At 37.1% G+C, this 27685-nt stretch overlaps 1 protein-coding gene and 1 long non-coding RNA gene across 3 annotated transcripts in view; both read right to left on the bottom strand.

The window, feature by feature from the left end:
- The window catches only part of BMP5 (bone morphogenetic protein 5), a 57254-nt gene extending 39214 nt beyond the window's left edge, over positions 1-18040 (bottom strand). Inside the window, exons 1-2 of one of the 2 annotated variants that reach the window (XM_059842710.1) lie at positions 17781-18040; positions 16802-17169 (exon numbers count right to left, since the gene is read on the bottom strand). In XM_059842710.1, the coding sequence (XP_059698693.1) occupies positions 16802-17051 (250 nt within the window). In that variant the 5' untranslated portion in view covers positions 17052-17169; positions 17781-18040. Of the gene's footprint in view, positions 1-16801 lie in introns of both variants that reach the window. The other variant, XM_059842709.1, reaches the window with a different exon arrangement.
- A 3198-nt stretch (positions 18041-21238) lies between these two features.
- Positions 21239-26789, bottom strand: LOC132325839 (uncharacterized). The gene is made up of 2 exons (XR_009486040.1): positions 26616-26789; positions 21239-22370 (listed from the first exon to the last, which is right to left on the bottom strand). It is a non-coding gene; the product is annotated as an uncharacterized LOC132325839 (long non-coding RNA).
- Positions 26790-27685: the final 896 nt, after the last annotated feature.

The raw sequence follows: 27685 nt of genomic DNA, 5'->3' as shown, positions 1-27685 counted from the left end.
GGCCTTAAAACTCAATGAAAAGCTTATTTTAAATACATCAGCAACAAATGGAGTGCAAAGGAGAGTCTCCATTCTATTGGATGTGGAGGAAAATACAGTGATAAAGGATGAGGGAAAAGCTTCAGTACTTAATGTCTTCTTTGTCTCAGCCTTCAATAGAGCTGGGCCAGTTGCTCTCTGGGTGCCAGCTCCCTGAGGATGAAGACAGGTACAGGGAGCAGAATGAAGCCCTCAAAGTGGTGGACTTGTCAGTGAATGTTTAATACTTGGATTCAATGATCTTAAAGCCTTTCTCAATATATAAAAAATGTAGGCAGAGGTTGAAAATAGGAGTCCTCAAAATTACATTCCACACATACCCTATCTTAAACACAAAAGTCATTGTCAGAAACTTAATCTACATTCAGATCCCCTTCCAACTGGAGCAAAGCTGTTTCCTTTATCAGTGGGGATTTTGCTTAATTAGATAGGGCAAGTCTGGAGAATTTTTTTTTCATTGCAACAGTTCTGTTTCTTAAACACTGATTTATTGCAGTACTTTTTATTTGAGTTTCTCTTCATTTATTATTATTATATTGGTTGTATTTAAAGTAATTATATATTTACAGATGCGGTTTTGAAATAGCAATGTAAATTACTTTCACATGAAACTTTCTTTTCAAAACACAAAGAATAAAGTTTGATCAGTCATGTGCAGAAGCTAGATACACTGCTGTAAATTTAGAGTTATTTCACTAAATCCTTGATTTTCAGGTCAGCTACTGACATCAATGAGCAACATTTTCCTATTTTGTTTACCAAAATTAGAGGCAGTTTGAAAATTGTTTGATGAAATACTGTGCAATTAGTGACAGTTTTAATAAATGAAATACTTATTGAATCCAAATTTCTAGTGGTTGAACATCCCTTCTATAATTGAACAGACTTACTGAACTGTATAAATTGCATAGTAATTCAAATCAAAATGAAGTCAATAAAAAAACCTTCAACAATGGTAATTTAAAGGAAGAAGGAAAAGAGAAAGCATAGTAAAAAAAATCAAACCCACAAAAACAGCCTGACAGCCTGTCTTTTTTCAAAGTAAATATTTCACTTATTGGGTTTTTTTCTTTAACCCTCAAAGAAATGCATTTTAAAATCTCATACTTTATAAAAAAAGTAAAAGTTAGACTGTATGAATGTATTTTAATCAAGCACGTAGTAGGACACTTTTTGAGAGTGCTGTTCTAATATTAAAATGTTAATTTCTTTTGTTATTGTAGTCAATAAGATCTCATAGATCCTTGCCAATTAACAAAACACACATTTCAGAAACTCCAAAATAAACACTTAAATATTATTAAGGTGGACTTTCAAATTATGTGATTTCTACTTTCTAATCCCCTCAAAATGTGCATGCAATGTTTTACATTTATAAATAAATGTAAATTACAAATAAATGTTTCACTTTAGTAAGTGATGGACAGTACCCAGGTAAATAATGAAAGTTATACATCCATGTTGAATATAAGTGAATATGTAAAAGGATAAATTTCTTTCTTTTTTTTCATGAATTATTTTCAGAATTAGAACTCAGTTAATAGTTAAAAGCTTCCAGCATTCACCATGAGAAGGAAAGAGTTCCCAGAAACCATGTTACAGGGCCTGCCAGCAACTTTTATAAGCAGATACCTAAAGAAATGCCTCAATCAAAGAGACATAACTGGGCTTGGCTTTCTCACACACAATCTCCCAGGTGATCTGGACGTTGTGAGATTACCCATGATACCTTCTTGTTACTTTACATTAAATTATGCTGCGAAGCAGAAGTTTTAATGAAATTGCTGGTCTTCATTCAATAGACAATGTTTTGTTAAAAATTTCATTGCTAAACATGTGTTATTCATTCAATTTACTCTTCTTCCAAGTCAAATGCACTTGCTCAACAAGTCAAAACAAGTGCTGCACTGCAGCTGGTCCAAAGATAATTAAATGCTGGAAGGCTTTCAGTTGTTGATACAAAATAAGTGGGAAAGCAACACCCTGCTTTTCTTATGCTGCCTTGAACCCGGCCAAAACAAGAGGAGAAGTAACCAGGCAAAGAGATTGAATTTGAGAAGTGAACAGAACTTTGAGAGTCTAAGGTTGGGTACTATCACAATCCTAACACAAAAGGTAGTTGGCAATGTGGTTCCTCAAAATCTCCTTTTTCTGATGGTTTTGACAGTATAATGCACTGTATCTTTCAACCTGACAAGTGCAAATCTTTCACTCCAGTTGCTCAGCTGTAGCACGAAGCACAACTGCACATATGTGCTATTTAATCTTTAATAAATAAGGACCCTGTGGTTACTATGTTGTTTTAAGACACACAGTCTTACAAAGGCACTCCAATCACAAATACATGTGTCAGTCTAAATCTACTAGATTTCTAATTTCATTCAGTATCATCAGTGATAAATAAATCTTTACTTGGAAAGAAAGAACTCCACAAAAATCCCTCTATTACGTAGTTCTGAGCTAATGCATAGATAAATTAGCTAATCCTTACACCACCACCACTTCAGGTTGCTAATTTTGCCTGCTGTTTTCAAAGACGTCTATTTTGCCTCACCTTTGGCAAAGCCAGTAAATTTTGATACCATCTGTCAATAGACTTCCATTTTTCTCACATTTAATTTTGTTTTTCTCTAATCACAGATCATCACAAAGAAAACTAACAATTATTGCCAGGTTTCTGACTGTGTGTGAAAGTCAGGATGTCAGATCAACACAACCTCAAGGTTAACAAATGACAGAAAAAAAGATCCCTCTTGGGTTCAGCTGCAACTGAATAGAAACAAAAGTTATACCTCTGGGATCCAATGGTCAGAAAATAGGTGTAAGTTATAACTGTTTTGACACTGTAAAAGTATACAGATGGAACATAACTTCTGAGGAGGGTGAAAGGGCATATATCATCATAGGGCAACTGGCAGGGGAGGAAAAGCTAAACATTAAAGTGCACTCTATCTTCTCACATCTCCGTAGTTTCTGTTCATGTTAACCCTCTGCTCACTTCCAGCCAGAGGTGGCAAGTCACTCTACCATTTACCATTCACCCATGTTGTCTGCTAAACTCCATCACTTTTCTGCTGTGGAATTTGTTGGAAATGCTTCCATGGAAGTTGTGTCTGAATATTAAACTGGATATGACGATAGGCAATATTTTCTGCTTACTCTGTGCTCACATCTGAGTATTTTAATATTACCCATACCATAAACACTGACCAAACATTCCATAAAAACAGTCCAGCTGTAACAAGGATAAGGAAGGAAGCCCTCAGAAACATCTCATTTAGAAAGTAGAAGAAGGCTTATTTATATATAAGAAATCAAAAAAATTTGCTAGGCTATATTATAGATAGGATATTAAATACAGTTGCAAAAAACAGCTGCTCACCGGCCGTGCACTTAGTTATTATGTCAGCTTGGCTCAAATAAAATCAGAAGTCCTCTGATTTATACTTCGGTTGCCCAAATGTATACTGGGCTTATCACTACACTGACTCATCACCTTAAAATTAAAAATGTAGGGAGACCAAGCTTCATCTTTTATAATCTGTTGGCCCTTGTTTTGAAGGTTTGTCCTGCACACTCTTGCTGCTGTCCAAAACCAGGGACCCACCTAGGAGAGCCTAAGTGGTGGTGCTGAGAAATTGAGCAACAGGGCCAGAAGCAGAGCAGGGGCAGGCCCTCACAGACATTACACTGGAAGATGAGGAGGAGGAAGAGCAGATAGGAGACTGGCCTGGGGTGGTGAGAAATGGCACTTTCAGATGGCAGTTTGGGATGTTTAACAACCAGTTTGGGATGTGGCTGTGGTTTTAACACCTTGTTAATATGGATACAAAATGTACCCTCTCCTCCACAGCTATGTCAGTCTAATCTGACCATGATTTATGCTCACAGAGATAATTTCATACCCATATGGAATAAGTCCTCTCAAAAAGAAGGGGAAAAAAAAGTGGGTTTTTTTCTCTGAAAGGAGTTTAAAACTTACCAAAGTTAATGATCATTTTGACCCTCTTTCTGGGCAGAAACTCACTGACGGTTAGTGAATAAAATACCTCTGGATTGGCCATCCAGCATCACACCTGCACTGCCAAAGGAAAGGGAAAATAATCTTCACAAACAATGTGAAGAGCTCAGATTAACTCCAGGTAACATGACAGTAGGTTGTGATCCCTCACAGTAGGTTCTTTTGGATAGACTTTGGGAGAGAGACACAGGAGGCTCAAAATAACATAAGCAGGGAAATAATTTCCAAAGTAGAAAGCATGACATTTTGAGCACACAGTACTGTTCATCCAACTATTGTCTGATGCAAGATCATCACTCCTCTCCAAAAAGGACCCAACTATTGATGTCAATGTACAAGACAACAGTAAGGTCCCCCTTCCTTGTAGCTACTCTGTCACAGAGTCACAGAGAGGCTGCGGTTGGAGGGGACTTGAGGAGGTCATCTGCTCCTGGCTCAGGCACAGCCACATGGAGCTGGTTGCCCAGGATTGTGGACATGCTCGTGATATTTCTGCATTTCAGTGTTATTCCACCTGGGACTGCTTTTCTCATACTCCTCACACAGTTACAAACACAATAACTAAGCTGATTGCAGAGGTATTTTCAATCCCACTATAGGTGTAACACTTCTGTGGAACAGCAAAGATGGTCTCCTGGAGCTTGTACTCTGCTGAGCTGATGTGCCCCAGGAAAACTTGTATTTCTTTCAGAGCAGAAGGTAAGAATGAGCAGGGAGTGGGAGCCTGAACTGTAACATTTTTGGTATCACACCACTAAGAATATTTCACATGCATTTTGTGGCAGCTGATCAGCCTTTGCCCATGCTTGTGCTAAACCTGTGCTTCCACTAGTTTGGAAGTGGCAACTGCTCTAATCTCTGGGGATAGGGTTAAAAAGTAAAAAACCCCATTTGTTTATCTGGAAGCCTGACAGTCTCATTTTCTGGATACATGCTTTCATTCCCATTTTGATGGAAACATGTTCCCTACCTGCAGACAAGGAGAAGCAGCATGATTTAATGGAGTTTGTGGTAAATCTCACTGATATAATGATGCAATGTTAATGATATAGTGATATGTTAATAAAAGAAGCTTCATTTCTGTACAGCAGCAGATGGTAATGTAAACACAGCATGAACAGGTCATAGCTTGATTGGTAGTTGTGCCCATGGAGCCAAGACTTCAGCTCACGAGTGTTCCTGTGTACTGGTTCCAGTTGAGTGACGGACGCCTTTCAGACAAGGTCTCCCGTGCACACACACATCCTAATAAGAACATTTTTTGTATTTTGCATTTATAAGGAATACCTACAATTATGGAGGAATCAAAACACAGCTGCTGGACAATGAAAGCAGTGGCAATATGCTGTCAATCCTAATGACATTAGTCTCTTCATTCTGATTCAATGAATTGCAGCATGAACTTGAACTAATTGACCTCAAGATTATCTCAGTTGGCAGAGCATGGTGCTTGTATGACCAAGGCTGGGGGTTCAATCCCCATGTAGCCCATTCACTTAAGAGTTGCACTTCATTCTTGTGAGTCCCTTTCAACTCTTAATATTCTGTGATCTGTGTCTTATAATTTACTCCACAGCATCAACTGCCTCTGGATTTTGCATTTACACATATCTTTATTTCTATAGAAAAAAAAATGTAAATATATTTTATAAAATTATAAATATATTTAAGATATACTTACTTAAATTAATAATTTGATATATCTAAAAATGTTTGTCCTTGTAAATGTGATCTCATTATTATATACAGCCTCATTAAACCTCATTAAACATGATTATTAATTCAATACTTTAAGAAGTGATGAAAAAAATTGCCTTTTGAAGAACCATAGTTGATAGCTATAGGATATAATATAGGAGATAACCAAAGAATTAAAGAAACGAAAAACTTTATTCTGAAATAATATGTAATTTTAAATTACCGTGATATACAATAGTGTATAGTGTCACATTATACTAACTCTCAAAATTCTGAAAAATAAATCAGCCCTTCCTGAATATCATCACATTTAACTGTTTGCTTTCAGGTATATTTTCTATTGCTTAACACCCAAGAGGATTTAAAAATTATGATCTTTTGAATACCTTACTATGGCATCCAACAAATTCTGTGGTTTTTTTAAATCACACAAGCTTGTCATTTAAATCAGTACACAAAAAAAACATTTAACTATGTAAAAGCAATTGTGTCTAATTGAACTATAGGTTTAACCTTTGCTACATGAAAGACAGTACAGAGTTTTAGCTTTCACAAAAGTGTTCAGTTCAAAGAGTACTGCATCAGCCAAAAAGCTCACAGCACAGCCCTAAGTAACTAATCTTTTTTATGTAGAATTTGACTCATGCTGGATGACAAACCATCGCAATCATGCCATAATGATGTGCCAATACCCACTACAAACACCAAATTTTTTATGGCACTTCTTTCTGCAAGAAGTCTATTAAACACTGTTATAATACAACAAAATTGAAGGTGTATTCTTTTGCCTTGCCTTAAAATTTTGGGAATAGATTTTCACCTGGTAATGGTAATTTTATAACATCTATTCCCTTTTTATTTAATGTATTTTAGGAAATCAGGTTTACTACAAATTTGTGGAAAGTTAGCTATGGAACAGCAACAGAAAAGGACACAAACACACACACACACACACATATATATATATATATTTTATCACTAGTAAGAAGAGAAGTGATATGGTCAATGCCATGTGTTTTAAAAGCCGTCGACTATATGAAATTATTGTAAAATAAAAAGTGCGTGAAGTTGCTTTCTGAGCCTTTAGACTGACCATTTTCAAGAACTGCAGCTCTTTTTGGATGTTTATTTGCTTTCATTTTTTTTCTGCAGCTGCAGGGGATAATTGCTGATCTTTAATGAAACCTTAGATGTGCTCATAAATCATCAATGCACAGAAAAATCTCATAGCAAATATTATGTAAGTCTCAAAAAAGTTGTGGGAACTGGCAATTCTACGGAAGCATAAGAAACTGAAATTTTGGAAAACGACAGAGATATCATTTGTGGAAACTGAGACTACTGTCTTTATATCATCAGATGTAAACTTCAGCCCTTGCAGTACTGTTGATATCCCACTCCTTTCTTGATCTCTTTGGAGAAGCATCCAAGCTGTTAGTCAGAGGGGGAGAAGCCCTTCTCCAAACAAAAAAAAAGTGTGATTTTATTCACAGAAGTACCAATGATCCTAAATGTAAAAGGACTGGTTTAAGGACCTCATTTTGCCATTGACTGGACAGGCCACAGCTCTCATCAGCCTCACTACAAGATTACTCAGCACCTCATACCACTGAATTCTGCTGCCGTTTTAGTCTTCGGGTCTTTGGAGCAGATCCATAAACTCGCCTCCTTATTTCAAAATGTTACAACAGGATGTAATTAAGTACAATTAACAATGAGGTCAAATGGTCATCTGATAAACACTGGTCCAAACAGGCAGCTTGAAAGGTCAGGGCTGTTAAAGCCACATAGTATTGATGGGAAAGAATATTATGATTTAAGGGGGAAAAAATTCCAGTGACTAAAACTGAAGAGATTTACATGCTTTTTATATTACATGCACAAAGCCATGCACACAGACTCATTTGCATGCACACATGACTCGGAGAGACACAAACCTATACTCTGAGAACAAGAGCTAAGCTAGCCACACTTCATTGCACCAGAACACAAATCTCAGTTTTCGAGCCTAAATTCCAGTGTTTCTTTCTCATTTTCATTATTTTGTAAACTGTGTTTTAAGAACAGCAAACTTGTTGCCCTTATAGAAGAGCCTTTCTAGCCCTTTCTAAAATAACATTTGAGATCACCCTGATGAAATGCAAGGTGTTGTGAGATTTTAGAAGCAAAGTATTTTACAGAGCACACAGCCAGAGTAAAACACAAGAAGAAAGCTGTAACAGTCGTCTGCAACTTCAAAGAATGACAATGCACAGAAGAGAAATTGAATGCAGGAGTGTTTGCCCATCCTCATTTTATGGACTGGAAAACAGAAGCACACTGTTTTCATTCTCTGTCTGGGGCTCTTCAGGATTTTCCTATTAGGTTGCTCTGATATTTCACTCTCTGACTCGGCTGGGGTGGGACTGACTCACTGCAAAACCTTTGCATACATTTAATTTTCATGTATGAGGCAGCAAGGTAACCTGGTCAGGAGCAGCAGATTAATCTTTGGGATCACTGGCACGTTATGACTTGTAGTTTTTGACAAATATTCCAGCTGAGCTAATCTTGGGAACAACCTTCCCAGAGCTATGTTCCTGCTGGACCTCCACCACCCCAAAGACTACAGCTGTTATGGGGTTGTACACTGGGCTTGGACTTGCTCCCACGGCGATGTCATCCACACTACTGTTCTCCCACTCTTTCAATTTCTCAGCTATTGTTTTTGAAAACTGTGCCACCAGAACCCCATGGCTCTAGGCACCAGATACCATCAGCCCACTGCTCCAAAATCAGAGTCCCTGCTCATTCAGTGTCCCTCCTCCTTCTTTTTCTAAAGCCTAGAACAAAACAGAACACATATTTTTACCAGAATTTTCTTAGTCAGAACAGAATTTAACACCTCTACACCCAAAAATTATGCCATTCACAATTGAAAAAGTCCAATAAAATCAAGTTTTTAATTTATTTTGCAGTATCTTATAGCTGCGTACTCCATGTGTATTTCCCCTCCATTTTTAAACAATAAAGGTTTTAAATGGATATGCCTAGCCAAATTGCTCTTAATTTATAATAATTACTCTGGAATAGGGGTACAGCTTTACCAGATCATATGAATTTAACTTCATTAACTTGACTACAGGCAAATACCTGGGAAATAAAACAATAACAATTTAATTTAATTGACCCAGTCAACAAAGGGATATGAAGATAGAATCATCAAAGCTGGAAAAGACCTTCTCATGGAGTCTGAATAAGTAATACTGTTAAGTCAGATAAAGATAAACCTTGCAGAAATTTCAGTTGTACAAATTTCTTCCTCATTCTGATCCTCCTTGAAAAAGAGAACTATGTGGAATTTTGCTTCTGCAAAGTCACTGGTCAAAGCTACAGATACATATCAGGAACTAGCACTAGCTGTCCTGGTTAGTTTTCTAGGTTCTGACTCATTACTAATTTTTGCTTCAGTTTGCCTTGAATTACAGTGGGGAAAAAGGTAGAACCACATTTTGGTAAGGTACCACATGTGCCTCATATGCCACATGTATTAAGTAGTATAGAAGTGGTTAATAAAGCCAGGTTCTTGATCTATTGCACCAGAATAATTGCTCAAAAAGACCTGGGAACTAAACACTGAAATTCACCTCTTGGAGCATCTCTTAATAACTGGGAAATTTCCGAGTGGAAAGCTGAACTACAAAATCTTTCCTTTTCTACTTTTATTACAGTCATGTTTTGTATAGAAAAAAATTCATAATTCAGTACAAAACACAAACCAGCTCTTGCTTGGTGTACCCCACCCACAAACTTAAAAAATGTAGTTGTCAGGGTTGACAAGTTCTGCCTGCTGTAGCATTTCTGTGTTTTATAGGAAATTTTAACCAAGAGTGTTATTTTAAGAGATGAGCAAATAGGGAAACCCCATGGCCTAGCCAATAAATATGAACTTTAGGTGCAATGAAGCACTCATAAATATGACTCAGAACAAGGGGATTCATTGTTTCTCCTGACCCCTCTTAGCTGCTCCTCTGATCTCAGCCTCCGTGTGCGTCATGGCAGCCCTCATCCTTTAACCTGCGGTTTTTAAAAGCGGCTTCTAAGTTATTTACGGCTGCAAGCGTTAGTAGCCCGTCTGTGTACTCCCAGCACACACATACCGAAGGGTGGGGGGAGATGCATTTTGTTTTGCAAGGATGAAAAGTTTTGCCTGAGAAGCCAAGTGCCTGGTGAGGCTGAGGTAGCTGCTCTGCCACAAGGGATTCAGGAGAGAAGTGCTCCCTTCGCCTTCAAGGCTTACTCAGAGAAGAAACCCACTCCTGCGCTAATTTTGCCTTTCATTTGTACAGTATCTCTCTTTATCATGCTCTTTGCTCTTTCTCCATCTGCATTCACCTTCTCCCTACCATGACAGACTTCCACTTTTATAATCCTACTGGCATGGGAAATGCTCTCAGTGCTGCAACATCATGCTCCACATGAGGCACAGAGGAGCAGGACTAAATCTTCCAACAATTTCCACAGAGGCTGTTTCTCTGTTGTGAACCTTTCCCATGGTATCCAGCCCTGCACGTTGGCTGCTGCCTACTGGGAAGAGGGATGTCCTCCTTCTAAAGCCCAGTCTATGCTTTGCTGCTTTCCTGTCGTGCCTGTTCTTATTCCTTCCCTCTCCATCTCCTGCACTGTCGCCTGGACTCACCACTTCTCAGCCTTTAATCCTTTCTACAGCCAAATGCCACTGACATAAAACTAAAGTTCAGTGACCCTGCCTAGGCAGCAGGGGTTAGAGACAAGGGAAAGGACAAGGAGGAGAGGATAGAGAAAAGTGTGGGAAATAATTATAAAGTCTGGTAGCAGCCAGAGCTCTCCTGAAGCCCTGGGGAGCCTTTCTTTAGCTGGAGGCTGCAATTGGCACTTCATAAACTGTTCATTCTCAGCTATGTGGAAACACCAGAGGACACCTAGACTGATCAGACTGCAATCAATCATTTTTTTTTTCCAAATTCTATTAGTTTGTGGGCCTATGAAAGCAAGCTGAAAGGAATTGCCATGGCTAAAAAGAAAAGAGAAAAGAAATTAAGACCTGTCATAAGTACCCCCATAACTCAGGCAGGAAGTAGGCAGGTAGCCACAGTAAAATTCTTTGCATAATTTAACATTCAGAAAAAAAAATACAGGAGCAATAAGTGTGGGAGATGACATAGATGCCAAAGTTGTCCAGTTATCTTAGAAAACAACCCAGAGTTTAGGGAGAGAACCAAGAGGCTCTCCATCCAATCCATGGCAGGATTCTTCCCCTAATACTCTCCACGCAGAGATGTCTCCACAAGCCTGCCTCTCTCTCTTTCATGGTTAGCCAGAGTCACTGCCAGATTGTGTTTTCCTGGGAAAATATGCACTGTACAATACATACAATCCCCCAAACTCCACCCAAAGTCTATGTTTAGTCTGGAAAGGAACACTTTCTAAAGAAGAAGCGGAACTGGGTCAGCCGTTCTTCCCAATGGGAAAAATATTAATAATAATATATATTTTTATATATCCATACATATATATAGCTTTTCACCATGCACGTCTAACCATCTGCTAAATCAGTTTCTCTTCAGTTATCTGCAAATTCTTTCAAACCTGTCGGCAAGGAGAGTCAGACAGTTTTATACCCCAGTTAATGGAGAGCTTGACATTTTTTTGGCTGGGTAGATACAATAATTTACTTGGCTTTAAAGTGTTAACTTTGGCAAAAAAATTAATTGACAGTTATAAAAACATTATTTTGTTAGATGATATTTATGGATCACACAAACCTATTTTGAGGTAGAGCTATATAGTTCTTAAGATTCATGTAACTTGAGAGATTTCAAAGGAAATATAAAGTATTTCAATATAAAACAACAAATGTAGTGTAATTCAGCAAAGGGATATGGAGAATATTTCTTTCTAAAAATTAAAAGCAATCTCCAAAAACCTGCTCTGCCATTGCACAAATATTGGTTGAAACTCTAATGAATTGTAAGTATTGGATGAGGATTTTTAGCTCATGTCATCCTGTGAGTAAAGTCCTTTCGTTCTAGAAACAAACAAAAGTATTTTGCAAAGAGTTGTCTTAATATTTGATTTGATCAGAGAAAATTATTTCATAATTCATAGTTATTTCTAATGCCTGACTGTACTAGGACACATGAAATTCATTCTGTTCACTCACTGGGTGATAAAACTTTAATAAAGGGGAAAAAAAGTCTTAGAATTTCAAGATGTCAAGTGATGTCTACTTCGGATGAAAATTAAGTGAGACCTCCTTGATCCAATTTGCTGTAAATGCTGTGTAAAACAGTGCAAAATGACTCCTTATTGACTAGGGGTTACCATTGAATAAGAGTTTCACAGACATTTTCTCATCTTTTCTCAGTATTGATCCAATTCCACAATTAAAGACATGGGGTCTATTTGTAATGTAACAAGTTTTATCTCTGTAATAGCATCCCTCTGTTTGAAGCAAGATAATAGTGCTCTTTCCATCACTTCAGCTAAGGCTGTGTCAATATTTTCATTAGAAGCCTGGGTTTATACACTAAAACTGTACCACAGCCAAAGAAATTCATGTACGGTTAAAATTAAGACAGCAACATTTGAAATCCTGTGGAAAAGAAAGAAAGTGTGCTCATTCCTGAGCTTTAGGAGAGAAGTTAATGATCCTGAGGCCTTTTTGCATGTATCCTTCAAACCCCTTCCTCAGCTCCTGGCATTTTATAGCTTAGCACTCCATATTCCTCGCTGATGATATGTTAGCTGTGAGTGGAAGGTTGTAGAAACTGAATTAGTTTAATTTAAGAAACGAGCTACTATATATGCTCAGGGTCTAATTGCAGTAAGGAATCCTTTCTTTTTCATGTGTAACAAGAATATATTTTTACAGGTATTTGGTGTGGATTGATGTACTATAGGTTTCTCAAAATAGCTGTAAAATTTGTTCTATACCATGTTAGCATTCTCCAGTGAACACAATGGGCTATAAATCTTTTGAATTTATGTATTTACTTAATGATTCAGGTTTTAAAGAAGCATATAATCTGTAAAACAGTGTTCAAAGTTGGGATAGAGAAGCTGGAGAAATATGAACAGTCCTCTGTGCCTCAGACAAAATTTCCGTGTCTGGCTTAAGAACTGAACACAGCACGTGCGGTTTCAAAATTATTCAAGATTGTGGAATCATTCACATTGTCTGTGAAGAAGAGAAAATGTCTTTCTGGGGTGTGCTGGTTACTCTAAAAATCTCAGTAATTTTTGTATCCTCCTATGCACATGTATATCGGGGGTCACAAATTTTATTGTGATCTTCACATTCAAGTTTTTGAAATTAATTTTATATGCTAAAAAAGAAAACATAACAGCAAACCGCAAAAGTAGATATATATCTCCCATTTTATGGAAGGTTCATATCAATTAACAGGAAAATATGAAGAAAGCAAACAGGCTCGCTTAGCAAACAAAACAATCTGTTAGGAGAAAAATTACCAGATGTGGTGTAAAAAAAATGAAAACACAGACCATTTGAATGGCATGAGAAGGAACACCTAAGTTTAGTGGATTTAATGATCCCTTTGATGATAATGGAAAAATCAGTATTTGAGTTGTTTAAATGTAGTTTACAAAAGGGCTGTTGTTTTTCTAAGCCTCTTCCATGCAGATCTATTTTATTCAATACCCCTCTTTTTGTAAGAGGTGAAGAGTGGGAACACTAACATTTATCTTAAAAAAGTCCTTCCCTAACTAAATTTTGAGTGAGCAGAAAAGTGAGTTGAACTGCATAAGTATTATTTGCCTGTTCTCTGGGGAATGGGGTATCCTATATATGTCATTTTGGGAGACCAGCCAAAAAAGAAGATGCCAGAACTCTAAAGAGTCGGGGTTTTGCAATAATACAATAAAATATTATAATAGGATAAAAAAAACACCGGGTCAGGAAAACAAAGTTCTGAATTTGAAGGTGATATAATCAGATCTTTGAAAACCCCAGTGTGTTTAGTGGAGGATTTATTCTTTGACTGCTGGACCAAACCCAGTTAACTCCTCTGTTACACTCATCAATATTTATGGCGAGTTGCCAACACACACAGTCTTATACAAAACACAAGACAAGACAAAGTCTCTGCCTTGTTGTATCTTTCAAGAAAGAAAGAGATGGAAATTCTGATATAAATTCCAGTAGAAAGAGCAGGTGTTTACAATTTTAACTTCAGGAAAAATAAATGCATTCTTATTTTTCTCCCTGGTTGCTTGACAGAATTATGATTGCAGTTCCCTTGATAATTATTTTCTAAATTTGTTTTTGAAAGTGAGGTATTTGCAGTTCCAACAGGTTGGGGTTTTAATCAAAGTTAGCATATAAGTTTAAATTTTTATTCTTTAATATTAAATTATTTGCTTTTGCCTATTTTTCTTTACTTTTAAATCTTGTTCAGTCTTTTCAATTCTTATGCTTAATAATTTCTACCCAACCTCTAAGCTACATATTTCTTGTTTCAATATATACGTCTTAAATTGTTAGAACTGGTACAACTATATACAAAAGTTTCAATTTAAAATATCATGATGATTAATAGAGTTTTATAATTACACATTATGTAATTAATGGTGTGCAAGTATGAACATGGTGAATACTATTTTCTGAGCAGATTTATTTGATGCGAGTTGTCTGGGGCTTCAATTCTAAATCCATTTGAGTTATTACTGTGCTGCATCAGCATTTATTGATTTTAAGGTACAGCATTAGCATTCACTTATCACTGCATATTTTTTCCCATTGTCCATTAAAAGAGCTTGCCCTCATCTGTCACAATCTCATACTGCATAAATCATATAAAATGGTTACTTGTTTCCATGATTTATTTCATTCTTATGTTAATTATACTGAAACATAGGATTGTTTAATAAAAATGTTGAAGCTAATCTGTTTTGGTCATCAATATTTTTCACGCATTTTACACCACGGAATGTGCGTTATTCCACAATATCCAACTTGTATGGAAGGTTATTCAAAGTGAGTTAGGATAAACTAACTTAGAGCTGAGATGCATTTTAATTTTACAGATGCCAAATCAAAACTGATATTTACACAGAATTTTAAGTTAATGGTGTCTATTAATATTAATCACTAGAAAAATACAGCATCTCAGCCCCAGTTTTCACAGTTCTGAAACACAAGATAAGCTTTAGCTTCTCAGAATTTATTTTTAAAGGCAGCACTGGAATCCCAACAAAATAAGACAAATATTAGAGAATTCCTACCCAAGGTAAGACAATCAGTGGAAACCTGAGTTCTTCCAGAGAAGGTTTTTGTCTGGGAAAGCACAGTAGGATCAGCCTAGGACATATCTGAGTCTGAAACTTCAAAGACTTCTACTTATTCACTGCAAGAAGTTCTATTGTAATCAAAGACATTTCTGAAATCAAAGGTCCCATGTAAATAGTCCTCAGGGATGCTGATGGAATGGTCCCTGATATATTTACAGAGGGTACTTCTCAGGACACACAAGGAAATTTAATGCTAAGGATAAGAGCATTTCTGATTTTTCTGTATAACTTTGCTATTTTAAATTCAGCTGACTCCAGATGCTCTGGGTAAATCGAGGCACGCAATGTTAATTTAAAAGTAATGAATGAGCAATATATAACTGTTTCCTAATGATAAGGAACACATATTCAAAAAACAGATTCCATTTCTTTCCTAACCTGCTATTTCCGGAGCAAAAACAACAAGCAAATGTATTTAGAGGTGTGGACATCTGTTACTCTAAAGGAAAAAGATCTCAGACTTGAACACCCTCTTGTCAGCCAAATAACTAATGGAAAGTGATTTTATTATTATGGCAAATAAACTCTAGAGTGTTACTTTCCTAGAATTTTAGTATTTGGAGTATTAGTATTTACTAAAAACCTGGTAGACATAAAAAGTACAGAATGTGTGTGATAAAATGAAGGTATTTTGGAACATGTGCTGCTGTTAAAAAGTTTCTACAGTAAGCATTACCCTGGAAAACAAGAGTTCATCAGAATTTGTCCCAGCTTATTGTGAAACTTCAAGTTTTCAATTAAATCTCTTGCTATTTTGGTCCAATGAGAAGTGGCTTTTTTAGCCAAATTTATGAGTCCTGCAGCATTTCAAATACTTATAAAAATACTAAATGGATTTCTTGAATTATTTGCAGCTTTCTAGATGAGATTTAAGTTGTGCTTTAGTAAAGAAATCTGTAACTGCTTTTTTCTCCTACAATGTAACTGGCAAGCATGTTTATTACACTCAGAAGCCAATATAATTTAGTTTTATCAGGTTTTGTATCTGAATTTATATAATTTTCAAAAGCATTCTTTGCTTGCATGTTTCTGGTGTTTAATACTCTACTTGTCATTTAATTTATTTATGACAGAGAAAATAAGAACCATTGTAAATTCTGAGCACCATAGCAGTATAATAAAACCCAGCCTGTTGTTATTAAATAGAAATAACAAAGGAACAGCAACAGATTATTTAAAATCCAGCCATTCAACTAAAAAGATAATAAAATTCTGACTCTTAACAACAGAAAAAAACCCCACTAAATAACCTAAGAATTTTTTAATGGTTTAACTTTTCCCTTTTCATACCTTTCTAGGCTTTAAAATATTAACAACTGATGTTTGTTCATGTGTAAGCTTTAAGGAAAACACTGAGGGAAATAACTGAGCAATAGGCATAAGTGTTTGATTTTTAGAGATTTAAAAAAAAGGAGTTAGTTGGCCTAAGGCTAGAATTTTCATTACATCAATGAAAGAAAGAAAACAGAAGCCAGCAGAGGGAAGTTATAGAAACTGACTTTATATAAACAGTGAGAAAAATCCTTTTCCATGGCCACCTACAATGTAGCTACTTTACCATCCATATGATTTTTCTTTTACCGGTGGCACAGCAGCCCAGGCTCAATCCTGCTGTTTTAGAACAGGTTACAGTTCGGCCGAGAGGTCTGCCCTTCACTAGAGCAGATTAACAGTTTGTCAGGGAGAGCAAGAACAAAAAATATTTCCACGTACCTAAATTGACAAAGCTCATGACCATGTCAGCATCATTCAGAAAGTTGGTGTCGTGCAGGCTGGCTAAGGGAGGATTCTGTGTGGTCAGGGGGGTCATGCGAGATAATTGTATTCTCCGCGAATATCCGTTTGGAGTGGCAGGGTATCCTTTTCGTATCCCTCTGCTCTCCCCTGCCATTGATCCCTTTAGTGAATACTCCAGCTCCTCAGAATCCTCTTCATTTGTCATGGCATTATACAGGTCCAGCATGAAGAGGGGTGCAGAAGAAGCCTGCTTTCCTGGTGAAAATGGTCTGGGTCTGTGAGGTAAACCCAGGATAGAGAGAATCTCTCTCTGAATCTCCCTTCTCTCATGGTTCCGCAGCCTCCTGTAAATAAAACTCGAATGGACATGATTGTCTCCTAAACCTCCCTGTGCGTGACCCACCAGAACCCAGCAATTCCAGAGCAAGCCCACGAAAGCTTTGAGCGCAGTTAGGTTCATCTTTGAAAAGAAAAAGAACAAGGAAAAAAAAAAACCAACAACTTTTCTCCTACTTGTTCTGAGTTCCTATGAGGTCTGCTTTCCCAGTAGTTGAAAAACAAAATTTACCTATTCTTCATGTCAATGTCATCTCTAAACGTAACATCGTAATATCTTTGGTGATTCCTCTCCCCCCACCCTGTTTAAATATTATGGAATGTGTCAGGTTGCAGTTATTTCTAAGAAAGCTGAAATTCAGACTTCCAATTTTCCACTGTTGTTATCGTTTTTTCTGCATTTATGGAGCAGAAGACCAGTATTTTGTCAGCTGACCTAGGCATTCCTATATAAACCTTAGATAACCAGGTCTTTGGTGGGGAGCTGTATTAGCAAGAGATGTTCTTCTGACACATTGTAGTTCCCAGAGTTATCTTCCCTCGTTATTCTGAGTTCTTCGTACACCTTGCGCTCTTCCCAAGATAAAATCCTGAGTCACAGATTTGTCTTGATCTGTACCTTGGTGGTGTAACACATATTTGTCCAGCAGCCTGGAGATAACTTTAACATCTTTTGAATCTCTTGAGTGTAAAGTAATTCTAAAGGATGTACTAATCAAATTACTGTGTTGCCATGAATTTACTTGCAAAAAATAACCTTCTGTAAATCCATTCAACCCTTTTCAGCTTCTGAACTGTTATTTCCAACTGTAGCAGGCACAAATATAACAGCTCTCTTCAAGAGAGATCTAAAGACTAATGTAAGCACAACCCTGCTGGGAAAGAAGAGGCTTCTCATTGTAATTTGAAACGGGTATAGCAAAAAAGTCCTTAACCCTTCTCTTGCCAGATAGAGCTTTAAACCTCTCCCCAGTCTCTCCAATTCACAGTAACATACCTAATTTTGGCTAATGGCTGTTTTTTCGTAATAGCTTGTACAATCAATTTTAACTTTAACAATTTTAGGATATATAGATGACATAATATGGAAGCTCTTGTGAATCTCCTTATGATTCTATGGTTTATTAAACCTGAGTAGGAAACTATCATAACAGACTAAAATAGCAACTCACTAATTCAAGAAAAGTTTATGTTTTAGGCAAATTTAGCAAACAAAGGTGAGCTTTTTAATAAACTCTGTAGGAAATTTTGTAAGTGAGGCTTGATTCACTCTTTTCTAAAAATGTTGGGAATGCAATCTGAATGAAAACAAATTTACTCAGCAAGCAAGATTTCAAATTGTGCACAGCCAAGGCTGTAATTATGATTATAGTCACAACTTTCATAAACTGTAATTTGAAATTATAATTTATTCAAAGTACATTTTTACTTATAAATTGCTATACTACTTTTCCCAGTAAATATGTAAAGTTAAAGTTTAATCCCACAGCCTGTTATTAACTTAAGTTTAACTGAAGAAATAAGAATACAGATTTTAATAATAAATAGATTTTAAAGCTGCTGCCCATGAAGTTAAGGTTCAGTGCGGAATTTTTTGACAGCAGGTAACTGTTGTTTTCCTCTCACTAAAACAAAATCACTGTGTTAAATTTCATATTACTCAGATTATTGGTGGTCATTTTCCTTGCTGCTAAAATTTGCCTTTAGCCTTGAGGAGACTTTACTTTGATGAAGGGTAGAGGAAAGGGACAAAAAAGGTTTTTTGTCAACATGAAATTAGGGGGAAAAAACTAGCTACATAAAATCCATCGCTTTGGGTTTTCCTTTACATGACACCTACTCAGCAAATCACACAGTCCTTGAGTAAACTTGGGAGTGTGACAGCAAGTATAGTCACACCCTAAGAAGCCAAGAACAATTTATCTAGTATATTAAGCACAAACAAGCTTTACACTCTAGTCCAGACATCACCTAAATACAGCTGATTCTCTCTCATAAATCAGCACATGTAATGAACAATGCTTCTCCCAAGAAAGGATTTATCTCATGCTAGACCTGCCGAATTGGCCCTAAACTTTGGAAGATATTTAGCAAAAGTCTTGTTCTTCTTAGCAGAAGAGCAATCACAATTAGAATACATTTTCTTTCCTCACTAAGGTACTTATTCAAAATCTATTTATTAAAATAAAAGTATTATTTCCTGGTTTTTCTTCTTTTAATTTGTTCTGCTCAGTCAGTTGCAATGATACGTGAGACTTTACCATACATATGTCTTTTCTGAATTTGGCCATCGCATATCCTGCAACAAGACTTCTTCCTCTTTTCCAGTAATATATTTCCTTTTTTTCCCTAAGCATTCATAAAAGCCAGTGGATTGATTGCTCAGAGGATTTAAGTCCTCAGCCCATCAGCATGTCCAGCAATAGAAATTTCCTATATTATGGCACTAGAAGTTCCACATTAGTTAATTTTTTTTTCATTAAAAAAGCCAAAAATATCTTTAAATTAAAGGGTATTTTTATGTAGCAAACATCTTTCCAGACAGAAACTAAATAAGAACACATCTAAACTAGTAATCAGATGTTTGAGGAAAAGATCTCCTGTTATTTTTTGATAGAGCCACAATCAAACAAGTAACATAAATACAAAGCATTTATTTTACAAAAACTTGCACTACACTAGGGCACAAAATGTCCTGGACTGGAACACAGAAATAATTTTTTTTAAAGTTTTTATTAATATAAACAAAATGTCCTTTTGCATAAGCCTATATTCCATAAACACTCAGTCTTAGCATGGGTATTTCATGCAGGGCAGACACAGCTCTAAAATGGAAAGTCTTGCTAAAGAAGTGAAAGGTGTCTGTAATCGCTGATAGACCCCATTTTGCATTTCCAATATGAAACAATGAACTTCTAAAGAAAAAATATCATGTACAATTTCAGCATGTCAAGACATACACAGATAGACCTTTCTTTCCCAGATGCTAAACTTGGTAGCAACATAAGAAATCACCTGAACAGCCCTTACCCAGCCCTTTCAAAATAAAAGGAAGACTAAAATGGCTCCAGAAGTGAGCTCCCCTTAGATATAGATATCTGAGAGAGGAGCACATAACCACTGGTGCACCTGGAGAGCAGGGACTCAGAGGCAGGAAAGCAGCAGAGCACTGTGCAGGCACCCTGGCAGTACAAGATAGGAAGCAGCTGCATGAATTTCTTAAACAATGTGGCATGTATGCACATGATGAGTGAATTCAGAGCTCATTACCTTTGCACTAATCTAAACAATGTTAGAGAAAATATGGTAGGGGAAATAATGAAACCTGGGAATCCAGATCTTGCCAGTCTTGCATTCCAATGGATCACCATTCACTATAATGGTGAAAAAAATATAGCTACCCAGCAGACCGCTGTAATCATTGAAGGTAGAAGTGGTTTTATGGGCAATGCCCACTACTCAAAAATATACAAAAATCAGTGGATGGCTTCTCAATGCAGAATTCCTTTGGTTCTCAATGTCACATCAATATAGGGTGATTCCCCACAGCAATCGTTCTCTGCAACAGTTTGGCAAATTAGGCTAAAATGCAGACCCTCTTCAGGACATTTGTAGTCTAAATCTGAAACATATGCATGCACACAGAATAATTCTGATGGCCCTTTCCCTCCTTAATGACCAGCTAAATTTGATATTCAGATCAATATTATGCATGAACAGATGATTCAGCATTAAAAATGTTTTAAGTCTTTTCTTGTTACTTCCCTGCAAGCCTATTGCTGCAAAGAGTACCCGGAGAAAGACTCCTATAAAAAGGTTTCATGAAAGCTGGAGAATAATTAGTTGCTAAAGCTACAGATTCCCCAGCAAAAAGAAAGCAAGTAGTCTGAACATCTCCTGGGGGGAAAATGTGACACTGACACCATAATTTGGCAAGCCTGTTGCACTACCTGTATCCAAGTCAGATTTAGAGTGGCATGGACTACATAAGGTGTACATTTCAGACTTTTGACATAAGTATGCATATGTCCAAATGTTCCAAATGTCCAATCAAAAAAACTTGTACATAACTTTCACTCAGTTTTTTTATTTTATTGAGTTGGATGTTGTATGACAGATGTATTCTTACCCAGCTAACATAAGAATGAAGCACAAATATATTTTTCTGCGTCATTGAAAGACATGTCTTCTAATGCAAAGGCAATTCCATTTGTAATGGGCACAGTGTGAAAACTGGTAGAATTCACTGCAGAAATCGGCAGCTGAGACATAAATTAAGTATAATGTTTGCAAACCGCTTTTATTCCAAGTATTATTTATTTATAGAAAGAGTACTTCCATTTTATGCTACAGCAAGAAGAATCTATTGCAAAATAACACTTATTATGTGGAAGTGTTCAATACTTAAATTATAGTGTTATTTATTCAGTTACCAACCAGTTTCCTGTAGAAAGAGAGTTTTTCATCCAGGTAGGTATTCAAAAGCACAGGAAAAATCACAAATCAGCCTAGGAGGTAAGTCATCAAGCATTTTATAGATGGCATTTAATAGAACTCTTTGTTTAAAATTTACAGAAAGGGCTCCAGCTTTAAGTACAATCATTTGTGAAGTTTCTTCTATTCACAGTGCATACACAATGTTGTTAAACTATCAGCGCATAATACTCTGCAGTAATAAAATTATACTTTTGTTTAACATTAAGAAAATTGAGAAAAATAATTTTGCAATCCGCCTAAGGACTTTTTTGAAACTTATTGTATTCAAGGACTGAGAAATAAAAAACTTTGTTTCACACATACTTCAGAAATAAGAACAACAAAATATACAATTAATAATATGATTCAACATCACAGTGCTATCATTTGTATAATTTAAAAACCCAAAGAACTCCCAGAAATACCCTTTGGTTTAAAATAAGCCCCTAATTATCTCAAAAGAAAAAAAAATGGAACTGCACTGAAGCAAATACAAAACACTTGGACAAGAGCAACAACATTTGCAAGTAGTAAAGCGCTTTTAAAGAAGATTATTCTTGGCTCAGCTTGTAGAAGGGTTTTATTGTGCCCCAGCTGTAGACTGGTACCTGCTGGTCTCCTGTTCTCTGGCTGCAGCACGGCCAGAAGTATCTTGTGCTGTTCCCAGGCTGGTTGAAGTGCTTTTCCAGGGAACATCTTCTGCCTCTCACTGGAGTTCTTTTTTTTTTTTCAACTGCAGATTCAAACAGAAATTAATTTCTAAACAGATGCCTTCTAGGTAGCTGCACTGTACTATTGTTCATATCGTGAAATACTCTACCTATCAAAATACAGGAATTATTTCTTCCCTTGAGCATTTTGCTACTCTATTCCATAGCCGTGGCTTTAGCACCTCTACTGGCAATGCGATAGTGCAGCAGTCTCTTAATCTCCCTCTAAATTAGTTTTGGGGACTTTATACCATTTTCCTGTGCTTCATTTTATACACTCTCTCCCTCTCTTCCCAATACTTTCTCCTATTACATCTCTCTACATTTAGTTTGCCACTTGAATGTGCTGCCTCTGATCCCATATGGACTTTCTTTTCAGCTTTTTAAACTTTAAATATTTTTCCCCCACCATCTCCATTTTCACATTTCTTCTTTCCTCTTCACATATCTGTAGACAGATGTTATTTCCTTCTTTTAAAATTACTTCCTTTGTTTAGCAAAGTTTCCCCTTTTGTAAGAGATCAGCTGGCCTCTCAGGCAGTAAAAAAGGAGCTGCTGCTCCAGTACTTTCAATTGAAAGTGATCACTACCATGAATCACACAGTCCTTGAGAGACTAGTAATCTCCTGCTGTTGGAGAAGGATTGTGGAAGAAAAAGATGTGCATGGTACAACTGCTAGACTATGTGCACCCTAAAATCTTTGGTATGTGCTAACTGATCTTTCTACATAGAATTGTTGAATAATTTAGGTTGGAAAAGACATCTAAGATGATCAAGTCCAGCCATTAACCCAGCATTGCCAAGTCCACTGCTCAACTATGTCCCAAAGTGCCACATCTATGTCTTTTAAAAACCTCTGGGGATGGTATCTCAGCCATTTCCCTGGGACAGCCTGTTTCACTGATTACCAGTCCTTTCTGTAAAGAAATTTCTTTATCTAAACTTCCCCTGGTGCAACTTGAGGTCACTTCCCCTTGTCCTGTAACTTATTACTTGGGAGAAGAGATAGACCCCCACTTTGCTAACACCTCCTTTCAGGTAGCTAAAGAGAACAATAAGGTCTCCCCTGAGCCTCTTCTCCAGGCTAAACAACTCCAGCTCCCTCAGATGTTCCTCACAGCACTTGGGCTCCAGACCTTTCACCAGCTCCACTGCCCTTCTCTGGACTTGCTCCACTCTGACCCAGAACTGGACCCAGCACTGGAGCTGCAGCCTCAGCATTGCTGAGTGCAGGGGGACAATCCCTGCCTGCTCCTGCTGGCCACACTGTTGCTGATACAGGCCAGGATGCCACTGGCCTTCCTGGGCACCTGGGCACACAGTGGCTCATGTTCAGCCAAATATAAACCAGAACTCCCAGGTTTTCCGCTGGGCAGATTTCCAGCCACTCAGCCCCCGGCCTGTGCGGGGTTCTGTGAGGTTGTTGTGACCCAAATATAGGACTCAACACTTGGCCATGTTGAACCTCATAAAATTGTCTTTGACCCATTGATCCAGCCCATCCAAATACCCTTTCTTGCAATCCAGCATATCAACACAGCTGCCCAGCTTGGTGTCATCCACAAACCGACTGTGGTGCTCTTTATTTCCTGGTCCACATCATTGATACAGATATTAAACAGGGTTGGTCCAAATCCCTGATCCCTGGGGAACACCACTAGTGACCAGTTACCAAGTGGATGCGGCACTATTCAGCACCACTCTCTGGGCCCAGTTATCCAGTTTTTAATCCAGCAAAAAATGCAACTGTTCAAGATGTGGGTCTATTTAATAAACCAATATGCTATAGCTCTGTGGCAATGATAAAACACAAATCAATAAAAGTCTTTAAAATAAAATACTGTTTTCCTGAATTTCTCTCATTCAACTATACTCTCTTCTAGCATGTAATGCCTTGATCTTGCAAAATTATTACAATTGGCCATGGCTGATAAAATTTATTTAATTAACAATCAGTAACTGCTGCCAGTATTTACTATAGCAGTCTGTTCAAACCAGAATTTTATAAACTGGCAAAGCAAAGGAATAAAGTGAAAAATCAGTCTATGCTGTTGGTCTAGAAAATCCATTTGTTTCTTTCAGATGTTTGTTATGGTGGTTGAGAAAAACTGAAATACTGGAGAAAGTATATACCTAAAATCTGCAGTAAATTTGCTGCAAAAATCTTTACTTTGAAGTTGAAAGATTATTGTAGCTACTCAGCTTTCCTTCACGTAGCCAGAGGTCTGAAAACAGGACCTGCATGATGCCAAATAGAGTAATCCAAGGATCTTGTAAAGTCGGTTTAGGAGAAACATGATTTACATTGCAACACTTGCAACTGAAACTACATTGTAATCTATAATCTGTAAACACGGAAGAGACACTTCATTTCTGCTTCTTTAGCTTTACTACTTTCAGTGTTTGTTCCTTAACATTTAGACCTTTAAACTGGAAAAAAAAAAGGTATTTCCTGAAGGAATTCTAGCTAAGCCATGCAAATTATAAAACAGCTACAGACGTTGACTGAGACCGTAGGACAGTGTTTTCCTTCGGGAAGTGGATTCACAATATTTTCATAGGTTTTGTTATCTGTTGTTCAGTGCTAGTCATCAAAAAATATAACTGCTCCTCTAGAAAGAAGCATTGAATTACAAAAAAGAAACTGAGTCTTGCACATGAAAAGCTTAGATTAGGATGATACATATGACAAAAATACATCTGCCTAGCCCAAGCATGTGAGTGTACCTTCTCATCGTGATCTCTTAGAGCAGATGCCCAATATTTTCTGCGCTCTTTTTCTCCTCTTTTTCACCTTTTAGTGATAAAAGGTATACACTGGGACAAATCAATGAGAATTTTCCATTACTTTTAGGTATTTTGGATACTTTCTGTATGCTCCTGTGAGCACTGCTAGAAGAACCATGTGTAATGGACTGGCAGGAAAGCTTCCACCTTTGAGAAGTAGTTGCCTCCTGGCTCTGACATCTTCCTTTGGCATGAGAAGAATGCTAGAAAGGGAAGGTCAGTCTCATGGCAGAAACATTTTGCAACAATTCATTCTGAGGCTCAAGTTAACTAAGTTCTCATTTCTTCATTGTAATTCAAAGCTAATCAGTCTTCATTATTTCTATAAAGCTTTGTGAAGTTTGTTTTCCTATATTTATGGACGTTTAAAGAACTAAAATTCTCTGCTTTCAAGCAATGACCGATCCTGTTAATGCAGATGAAAAAAATAAAATATGTTTATACTACAGAATGGCCAGAGAGCCTCAAACCATAAAACTTCATGCTCATTTAGTGCTCTCCTAAAAAGCATAAAGATGACCAAACATATTATTTGTATTTAGAAAAAAAAAAAAAAGAGAAACAAAACTTTTCAGTCTCAGAATTTTGTTTCCAAGTTCAATCTAAAATCATGTTTTACAGCTACATTATAAATTGCTTAAAAATGGGGTTTATAATGGAAATGGTGACAAACTTAACTATGGCAGCACTAGCAGGCGCCAGCATAATTACAGTCTTCTCAAGACATAACTTATTACAGGCTACACAGCAGAGCCAGTATTTTGTATTTTAATTAAGAAACCTGGATTTTGTTTGTAATAATTGACTGTTATACCGCCCCTCTTGCCAGGACACTCTTTTACAAGAGACTCTTGCCTCTAGTAGTCTTTCTTTGTTAAATATTTTAAATACATTTTATATTTTTGACCAGAAGATTGCATGCATTTTATAGGTCATTATTAACTGTCTTTTGATGACTTCAGTTGTTCTATATTTTTTTATGAAGATCTTTGTTCCTCTCATCTGTGACCAGAAAATGTTTACAATTTAAGTCTCTGGGAAGTATAATACTGTAATATCTGTGTTATCTGCCTCAATCTGTACTATGCAGGCCTTCCATAAGAAAGCATTTTCTCTGGCAATGCTCTCCTAATGCCCTAGGCAGGTACTACAGACCCCATTACCCAGAGATACCAAAACGATTACAGTGTCTCTGCTTTCCCAACAAGGGCATCATGTCAGCTCCCACCATGGGACAGAGAAGCTCCGTTCCTGGCACTGGGCTATTTATGCTCCTTGTACATTGCTGAAATTAAAAAATATGGTGCTTTTGTAGTGGTCTGAGAAACGCCAGCTGTTTGTCCGTGTTGGGGAGGAGCCAGCCAGGCACTGGGACAGTGCCACAAGGGTTGCTGCCACCAGTCAGCACCTCAGACCCTCAGTGGCCTCTGCTGGCCATGCTCCCCACCTGCCTTGCCCTCACCCTCACCCTCACCCTTACCTCTGCAGCAGCTGCTGCTACAAACATACTCCTTCAGTTTTTCAGCTTTGCTTTTGTTTCCTGGTTTCTTTCAGTTGTTCTTCATGTTGCAGGAGTGTGTCCTCCACAGCCAGCACTGACAAATGGCAGCAGCTCTGTACAAGCCTGGTCCACAAGCACTAGGTTTCTAATTTTGACAGCAGGTAATTAGATGTTTAGAGAGGGACCTTGATATGCACAAAATTAAGTAGATCACACCAGTCCATGTGCAATTTAGTATGCTGTAGCTTAACAGACACATGTACAAACGAGATCTACAGAAGCATTTAGCATTTTTAAATGGAAACAACATATGAATTGAAGCAGTTCATAACAAATAGAATATTTTTCTCAATTTTTTTTTTTTATGTGCCTGACTGGCACTGAGTACAGCAGTCTCAGCTAAAAGCATTGTTCACAGTCTCTTTCTCTCTGTTTGGCCTCACAACAGTGCTGTTCCAACTAACACTATTCAGTCATTTTCCCCCAGGACTGTCTGCCAACCAGAGAGATTATCAAAGTTAATTATGTCACTTCCTTTCTTTTCTCTAACACACTTGCAGACTAAGAAAAGAAACAAAGGAGTCAGCCTTACCAGCAGATCTCTCTCTGCTTCCTCCTACAGAAGTTTGCCTCCTGTCAGGAGGACCTTCAACAAGACTTTGCTGCTTTTGGATCTTCCAAGTGGAGCACAGGAAAAAGAGAGCATAGAATATAATCTACCACTACATGGTATGGGATGAAAATAATCTAGAAAATAGTGGCATTGTCTTGTGATTTTCTTTTGGATCCTGAAGCACTTATCAGTATTGCATTAGCAAAGAGATGACTAAAAATGGACAAAAAAGTTTTTATTTATATTTTGAGTCCTTGAAAAACAATTCCAAAGTGAAGAGTAAGTGAAGGAAGAAATAGAAAGCAAGAAAATTAATAGAAAATACTCAGAAATTATATCACAAATATCTATATCTGAGACATCAAATATCTTAAAAAATCACTCTACACCAACTATTTATTAGGTGGCATTGATTTCAAATGTGTGAGGGAAAAAA

The sequence above is a fragment of the Haemorhous mexicanus genome, chromosome 3 (genome assembly GCF_027477595.1).
Source record: "Haemorhous mexicanus isolate bHaeMex1 chromosome 3, bHaeMex1.pri, whole genome shotgun sequence".
NCBI lineage: Eukaryota > Metazoa > Chordata > Aves > Passeriformes > Fringillidae > Haemorhous > Haemorhous mexicanus.
The sequence above is the reverse complement of the archived record's forward strand: the minus strand, read 5'-3'. Positions and strand labels throughout refer to the sequence as shown.